General features: G+C 34.5%; 1 protein-coding gene across 5 annotated transcripts in view; it reads right to left on the bottom strand.

Annotated features, from left to right (window-relative positions):
- The window catches only part of LOC108735083 (arylsulfatase B-like), a 15,578-nt gene extending 8,416 nt beyond the window's left edge, over positions 1–7,162 (bottom strand). The window contains exons 1-4 of one of the 5 annotated variants that reach the window (XM_018466898.1): positions 6,942–7,162; positions 6,168–6,590; positions 3,589–3,748; positions 780–1,006 (exon numbers count right to left, since the gene is read on the bottom strand). In XM_018466898.1, the coding sequence (XP_018322400.1) occupies positions 780–1,006; positions 3,589–3,748; positions 6,168–6,326 (546 nt within the window). In that variant the 5' untranslated portion in view covers positions 6,327–6,590; positions 6,942–7,162. Of the gene's footprint in view, positions 1–779; positions 1,007–3,588; positions 3,749–6,167; positions 6,591–6,687; positions 6,833–6,941 lie in introns of those variants that run through there. The other 4 variants (XM_018466897.1, XM_018466895.1, XM_018466899.1 and 1 more) reach the window with 4 other exon arrangements.
- Positions 7,163–9,153: the final 1,991 nt, after the last annotated feature.

Genomic DNA, 9,153 nt, shown 5'->3' on the forward strand with positions numbered 1-9,153 from the left:
ATAAAATTATTTGTGGTAATTAGGGGTGAGTATTCCTTTTAATTTTTAATAGGGAGAACTATTCTACTTTCAATTTTTAACTCCCTTTACATACATTACAAAGATGTAAATTTCACAATAACTTCTGTTCTGTTCTGTATGTTTATATAATCTGAGAAACTTTACCCTACAAACAAGCAAACAAACATAAGTACCCTAGGTAATAGAAGTAAACATAGTTTAAGTCTATTTCGTTATAATAAGCCAACTGCGATGGTTACATACACACATACATAATACACATCGGTACCAATAAATTATAGACGAAAACAAACAAGTCGTATGCATAATTTTGGCGGTAAACAGTCCTTTAATTGGCCGCGTTAAACTTGCACGCCGCAGGTTAGTGTTTTAATTACGCATGGCACCCCCTCTTGTAGAACCCAAAGGAACAATCATTGATTAAGGGTTTATTTTCACATTTGCATTTATTGCAATGGCGAGCGCGCGGCGTCGGAGAAATTAGCGAGTATTTTCGTACTCATTTGCATACTTATGAATAAAATGGCGGGACATTAAGATATATACAGGGTGAACGACGAAGGAGGAGGTCAAAGTTTGAGTTACGTAATAGCGTTTTATAAATTACTACAAATAGTGTAACAAACGCCATCTGCACGCAAAAAAGTCGAAATCGCAATCCTCGTCCAACGGTTGCGATAGTGCCTCATAAATATTGTGTACGTTTTGCTTTTTAAGCTGATGTATTCACAAAAACTATTAAGAAAGTCGGTACTTACACTAACGGCTCGCATATGACTGCGGTATGTCATAAAACCTGTCCAATAACCAAAATAAGTGTCAAAACCCCTTGCCAAAGGTGTGGCTGAGGTATTGGTGAAACCTAAATGCCATTTTCCAACCAAATGTGTGCTGTAACCAAGGTCCTTCAACTTCTCCGGAAGTAGCGAAAAGTGGATTGGTAGTGTGTAATTCTGGCCATCATTTAAAGGTAAGCCTTGTAAACCTAAACAAAAATATGCAAGTAAATAGACAATTATAATTTGGAACGGTTTAAATGATTTCAAAATTTCCAGTACGGCGTCTAAGCTTATCAAAACTACCAAATTTTGATCTTATTATTAGATTTCGTCATAAGTACGTCTCGACAAATCACCTACCAACTCGAAAAATCTTTTTAAGAGCAAGTTGATACATGTAATATCTAGTTGTAGCAGTTATTGTATGAAGTATTTCATATGTTTCATTACAACTTCCAAAACCACGCACTAATAACACCTTTGGAATATAGAAACCTTCATTGGAAAGGGCACAAATAGAGGGGAAACGTCGGTGTTAGTTTTCCAACAATCAGGCAGCAGACTCGAAAGTTTTAACGCCATTAAGTTTTAATGGAAGTACATATATGTATTTCAGCTTAGTTTTATTGAGTTCTTAAGCTCTGTTAATGCCTCTAAGCAAAAACCATTATCTAAATCTACAGTAGTTTGGTGTAATTTTCATTTCCATCTCGTGCTGATAAGTGGATGTGTAGGAGTAAATATATTAACTATTGTCAAATAACTAATTTAATGAGAATTATCATTAGAGTTTGATGGAGAGCCTAGATTTAAGTGCTATATTCAGTACGTAGACGAAGTATTCGAGTAATTTAGAAAGTACCTACATCCTCCTGTAGAGGCTTACGCGCGTCAAGTCATTCCATAAAGCTAACAGCTTAGTGGTATTAAATTTCGTTAAGTGCCTGCTACGTGTACACGATGTATATGCCTTTTTAACATAATATACGCATATTGTACTAGGTATCTACACTAAATATTACAATATAAACTGGAAAAATCTATCATATTAAAGAAATAGATGTTCTTGTACATTGTTAGCAAATATTAGAGCAAAGCAAATGACAACTGAGACAGGAACTACATAAAACAAAATTCACCAATTTTTACCCCCTCCCTCACATACCGTGACTAAAACGACTAGTGTAACCCCACTCCCTTAAAGGCATTCCTCTACATTACTAAAAAATGAAAATTCATTCGTAGCATTACAGAATTCTCTCAAGGCTCCATATTGCCAACTTTTCTGCCCTATAAAGGTTACCTATCGCACCCCCCTACTCTAACTCCCTCTCGTTACAGGACCGTAACTCCCGACTGAACTCTCCCCTCCCAATTTAGGTTAAATAATTATGAACAGACCCAAAGATAATCAGAGCCTAATATGTGGTCCACCATATTGTTTCAGTCAGAGATGTGATGGTAGTACCTACAAAATCGAAGATTCGCTGTTTCAAATAATTCAAGATTTGGCACAGTTTTAGTGGCTTTACAAGTTATTTTTGTTAAAGTTCTAAAGGAATTTTTACCCAGAAGATTAGTAGTTTTTGATGGAGGCGTACTTTTTTAATTTTGACAAAAGTTCAGTTGATGTACTAAAGCGGAGCGCCCACCGAAGGAATGTATAAAAAAAAAATCTGGGAAAGGAAAGGCAGAAAAGAATTGCAGTAGGGGTATATTCAGTGTCTTCTTTTCGACGGTTTTCATTCATATTGAGTAAATTTACTTAAGCTATTAGAGTCGAGTCGCCTTCAATAGAAAGAAGTCACTTCTACGCTCGCGATCGGTTAATTTAGAAATTCGAAAAAGGTTGTTAAAGGTGTGTTTGAAGCGCGGCGCTGTACGGGTGCGAAACATGGACAGTGGGCATGACGGATAAGGTTAGAAGCGTTCGAAATGTGGTGTTACAGGCGAATAATGAGGATACCGTAGATAGAGAAAGTTAGAAAAGAAGATGTATTAGAGAGAGTAAGAGAACAGAGGACTCTATGGAAGTCAATAAAAAATAGGCGAGATAGGTTAGTAGGACACCTTCTCAGGAATGAAGGTGTAGTCAAAGACATGTTAGAGGCAGAAACGAGTGTTAGGAGAGGGTAGAGTTAGACCTAGATTAGATTACTGTTCGCAAATAGTTAAGGATATGGGTTGTTCTAGTTTTAGGGAAATGCGAAAGTTAGCTCAGGATAGGAAAGAGTGGAGGTGCGTGTCCAACCAGTCTTAGTACTGACAACCTTATGATGATGATGATGATTAGATTTTCATCGAATGACATTATGATATTTACTACTACCACGCTATACCTGTGTGCGTTAAAAAAAGTTATGTCACGCCACTGTTATGTCAGAATCACACTTCTACAAACAGAAAACTTTTATGACAACGCAAAAATTACAATCTCAATTTTGACATGTTTTTCTAAAAATTATTTCAAGTTTCTTAATTATTACAATTAAATTTGTAATATCAACTAAAATACCTAGTAAATTTACTTCTGCTGGGATCTTATATTTACAAATTCGGGTCCAAATTGTAATTTTAATTTTTTTCGCTTACTAAGCAACTAGATAGTGGGATAAAATGTAAATATCGCTTTAATATTTAAGAAAAATTTCCTTTTCCATTTTCTCCGTGTGCTATGCTTTAATGCTACGCTTCTTTAGTAGGCGCACCCCCTAAGGCGTAAATTTATGACAGTGTTTATGATGTTATGTGTTATGTCTTTGAAACGTAGAAAATCAGACAATAATACCTGCGCGAATCGGATAATATCCTGTGAGCAAGGCAGCCCTAGACGGAGTGCAAACGGCTTGGGTGTAAAACCGATTAAGTATCACGCCATTATATGCCAAGGCATCGATGTTTGGCGTCGGGATCTGATTCGAACCGTGAAAACCAACATCATTCCACCCCTGCAAAATAAGTTGAATACAAACTGATCTTCCAAACAAATCCTCTAGTTCTTGGACAAAGCAAATATGAAAAGCGAAAGGACGTTTTTATATGTTAGTCCTGTTTGGTAAACATCTGCCTTTTCTCGTGTAATATAAAAAGTAAAAACCTTAAGAGTTTTACTCAAACAAAATCTGCGGGATATTGTTACACAAAAATAAAAAGTAAAAAACGCTCGTGTTCCAAAAGAAAAACGCTCGTTTTCCAAAAAAAGAAAAAACGCTTATTATATTACTACACATTTAATATGAAATCCCTTTAGAATCACCAAAGTGATGTTTGTTCACAGATATACCTTTATTTAACACTAGATGAGCCCATTCAAAATTGGGCAGTCATGTTTCATTTGCTTTTGAGTTTAAAATGAACCTGTCAGAGCAGAATTTACTCAATTAAAAATTCTGATTAAATGATAACACCTTAGACATTGAAATTAGACTTAAGAACTCCTTTAATCTACTAGTGTTTCAATAGTCAGCTAGTCCCAGAATGTTGTAGGTACAGTCTTTAATCGAAGTGTGCAACTTTCAATCTATTTTTCTATGACTAGCTGAGAAATGCGCAAAGAAACCTAAGATACTGCCTAGATTCTGGTCTATGGGCTGTCGTCAGTTGGGGTTGCTTCCTAACGTTTCGCTAATACATAGCACGAGTGGCCAGCTTCTTCAAAGGATTTTCCATCTCCGATGTAACTCCAACCCATGACGACCCTTAGACCCGAATTACGACAGCAATAGTTCATCTACTGGCCGTGAAAACCTTTACCAATTTGTCTTACAAATCTAGGCTTTAACATTTTATTTAGTACATTATCACAACCAATAACTGACGTTTCGTGTTTTGTTGTTACAAGTTTCTTGAAAGTACCTTGTAGAATCGCTGATTCTCTTTGTGGTAATCTATGTACATATATAAAACGAAAGTTCTGACTCACTAACTTGCTGACTCATCAACGCCCAGGCTGAACCCTTAGACCTAGTTAACTGACATTTTGCTTTATGATGTGTACAAGGAATGAGAAGGGATATTTCGAAATTCAACCCTTTGAAAAGTTTCTATGGAACATCTTTGATTGTGGTCAAATTTACATGAAACTTTGTCTTACTGCTGGTTGATATATCGTATGTAATTAGCAAAGATGTTATTTGAAATACTTGCATTTAGAATGTAAATACAAGATAAAAATACCTATTTTTATTTTGCATTTAAATGCTTTTTTTTCAGAAAAGTATTTTGTATACTTTTCCAAACGTATTTTCTATTTGTAAAATGCAAAATGCATTTTTGCAGTTAAAAGTTTCCGATCAAACCGATATAAAATGACGAATGAAAGATGCTAACATTGACCATTGAAAGTATTGAAAACTTAAATAGGGACAAAGAGACATTCCATGAATGCCTTCTAATTCTTTAACCGATAAGACCCTAAAAAATTCTAAACTCCTTGGAAATGGATAATCTAAAATATTGGATCGATATCGTTTTCCGAGGTCCATAGAATTTTGAAGTTTCAAATTGATATTAGCACCTGCCAAATCACCACTATTCGTACCTTTAGCAAGGAACTACGAAATTCTATGAATTACGACATAACAACCCCCAAAAGCAATATCGAATTGATATACGCTAGCTGTGTAAAACTGAAAGCTGTAAGATGTTGTGGTGTACTAATAAATGCGTATAATCCAAAATCCTTAAAAAACGATTCGAAAATTTTCACTTATTAGATAAACTTAAAGCTCATCTCTAGTAATTAGTCAAACACCTAATTCAGTATTTTAAAAAATTCTACCTCTGAAAGGATCTGTCTTTTATAAATTAGTGTTTGCTCTGTTATTTACGAACTTCACGAATTTCTCCAATTAAAATTATACTAGATTACCACATCTGAGATCATCAACGTAAAGATTAAATCAGTGATCTTACAATTTATCTTGGAAAACTAAAACGGTGGAGTAGTAAGTGAAACGTCGATTGTTGATTATAATAAATAAACATTGCAACATTGCTTTAGTCGTATATCTTGGCTTAACTTACAATACCAAGTTAAAAAGGGAGAAATATCGGAGACTTTTGTTATCAGTAATTCACAACAATCAAAAGTACTTTTCATTACTAAAGAGTACAACATTTTTATAAAAATATCAACTTCAAAAAAGTTTTCATGGTCAGTAATTCGCAATAGATATAGGAAAAGACCTTTAAAATTGAAAAAAAAAGGTATCTACAAAGGCAAATAAGAAATACAAAACATAGATAAATATTTAACAATTCAAGGTGAATTTAAAAAATTATACGTAACTTGACTTTGTGATCTATTTGTAAATTTTACAGTTTACTCATTCTTAAATAAAGTATTTACAAATACTTTTAACTTACCACGTCGTCGCCCAAAATGATGACAATATTTGGTGGCTTATCTTTTACGTTATGTCCATTTCCTTTCAAAACAAAAAACAGAACAACAGCAATGACGATCACACTAACTAGCATGACAATCAAGCCGAAAATTTTGTAACGATTATCGTATATCCCCATTTTTACTATATATAGAGAACAAGTACGACTCGTATCTACCTTTCACGCTATTCTGAATAATTAGTGCACGGCACAGTAGCTCATTAACATTACATTAGTAGGCAAGCACATCCGCGTTAATTTGCTGTTTAAATAAATTTAATTCCACTTTGTGAAGATAACAGTTCGTACATGCAAGGTCTAGACTTCTTTATTTAATGGAACGATTACGATTAGTAGCTTTTTAATCTGAACATGTGTTGGGATGTCGATTTTTTGTTTCTGCTGGAATTATAATACGTTGTATTAATTTATGTATGCAATTAAATTTCAACTCGGATTAAGCAAGTGTCTATTGTAAAATTAGATACTACATACGTACTTACTTGCTTTTTACATTAAATCCTTCAATACTATTATCTAAACCCCCGGAATTGGACTGAAATTATCATTTATGGACTTATTAAGAAAAATAATCTTTTAAATTAATAGTTACTTTAAAAAATTAAAGCAATTATATAAGTATGAGTTTTTATTCTGCTGCTATATTAAGAAAATCGGTACCTTTATAGACATTGTTATTGGTTATCTAATAAAGATAAGATATAGAGATTAATTTTAATATTGCATACTTACTTCCAGATTAAAATCAATCAAAATTTTGGGTATAATCCTTACTTGTTGGAGCTTGTAGTATCATTAAATTGAAAAACTGTTCACCTTATTAAAGAGATTGTATAATACATGTTATATTCGTAAAAGATTTTAGGACACATACACGAAAACTTCAAAATAATTTGGACAATTTTATTTATTAATAACAAATAAGTAAATTTTGAAATAAGGAATGAGTGCTGACAGTTAATTTAAAACTTAAAACAATTATTATTATATATCACAAAATCATCAAGCAAGGAATATTCATCGATGCTAAACCCTTAAATGTCAGTTTTGAAAATTAATGGTTATCCTTAATCTATTTAAATCAATATTGTTTCAATCAGACATCAAAAATTTATGTATTTTATCTATAAGTATACCTATAGTTATTTAGATACAAAGCAGTTATTACTGCCTATTATCGGTTTATTTAATTAAAAATTTTCAATTGTCTGTAACGAATAGGAATTCAGAAAGCTGTTCAAAAATCTGAAATTGTAATTAAAATCCTTTGTGTTAAGAGGAATATAAGTGATTGATTCTTAGACAGCTACAAACAAAAATTAAATCATTAATTTCATTGAGTCAACTTTATAGGGAGTGACAATTTTAAGTCTGTATAAATTAGAAGAAGTGGCTGATTTTATATACCTAGGAAGTCAGATAAGTGAGGATGGAAGGAGTAGTAGGGATATAAAGCAGAGGATAGCGCAGGGTCGTGTCGCCTTTAATAAAAAGAAGTCACTTCTATGCTCGCGAACCGATAATTAAGAAATTCGTAAAAGGTTGTTAAAGGTGTATGTTTGGAGCACGGCGTTGTACGGGTGCGAAGCATGGACAGTGGGAGCGGCGGAAAAGAAAAGGTTAGAAGCGTTCGAAATGTGGTGTTATAGGCGGATGATGAGGATATCGTGGGTAGAAAAGGTTAGAAATGAAGAGGTATTAGAAAGAATAGGAGAACAGAGGACTCTATGGAAGTCAATAAAAAATAGGCGAGATAGGTTGGTAGGACACCTTCGTAGGCATGAAGGTCTAGTCAGAGACATATTAGAGGCAGAAACAGGAGTTAGGAGGGGCAGAGGTTGACCTAGATTAGATTACTCTTCGCAAATAGTTAAGGATGTGGGCTGTTCTAGTTTTAAGGAAATGCGAAGTTTAGCTCAGGATAGGAAAGAGTGGAGGTACGTGTCCAACCAGTCTAGGACTGATGACCTTATGATGATGATGATGATAAATTATTGTTATTTTACTAGAAAATACTGCAGTTGATTTTCTTGTGGAATCTTTTAAATAAACATTTGTGAAATATTCCGCCCTATTTTTGAAGCCAAACATTCGGGAACCACTAGCACATATGTACGTGCTCGTAATTTGGATGAGCGTTTTGTTTTTCCTTTCTTTTTATGATTCGGTGCATTGTTTTACCATCGGGTCATATTGTTTTAAACCGACATAAATATTGTTTATGCGAGGGTAGAAAGGAGGGCTCATGTATCCAGTGTGCGGTTAACCCATCGCCAGTTGGTTGGCTGCCAGACCGTACGATTTATACGTGTAAGAAGCTCCCTGCTGGCGAATATGGGGATGTATGTACAACTCCACCAGATTTGAAGCAACAGAATGCAGCACGATCCATAATTATCTCCAACTGGAAAGGACACATGCACGGAGAGTCCTGAATGTAAATTTAAGGCACCGAGATAAGGACACTAAATCGTCCGGCTCTAAAACCGAAAGTGGGACAAATAATTCACCCACTAACAGTTGCAATTATCGCGAAAATGGCGGAAGAAAAGTTGCTTCCACATGGAAAACTATTCTAGAGCGACTTGGGAAACCCAATCGGTTTCATCTTGTTACGATAAAGTTTATTTAATATGAACACGTGAGGCTTTTAATTCTTAATGTTCATTCACCGTTATGAAATGTATTCGGTGCATCTTCGAGATCGAAAATACTACAAATGGCGCAGTAAACGCCATCTGTAGCACGATGCTACAATTTAGGATTACGTATGCTCCAACAAGGTCCACTTGTGTGGATATCTACTTGCTGAAAACGAATCCCGGCGTAGCCAACCTCAACGTGATAGGCACGTTAGCTTAATCGAATAAAATAATTCGAAGTGGTCTGTATTCTGTCGAAACTGCCAGACGCGGATCGCGATTTCGATCTTTTTGGATCTCAT

Source organism: Agrilus planipennis, unplaced genomic scaffold, assembly GCF_000699045.2.
Source record: "Agrilus planipennis isolate EAB-ADULT unplaced genomic scaffold, Apla_2.0 scaffold20, whole genome shotgun sequence".
Classification (NCBI taxonomy): domain Eukaryota; kingdom Metazoa; phylum Arthropoda; class Insecta; order Coleoptera; family Buprestidae; genus Agrilus; species Agrilus planipennis.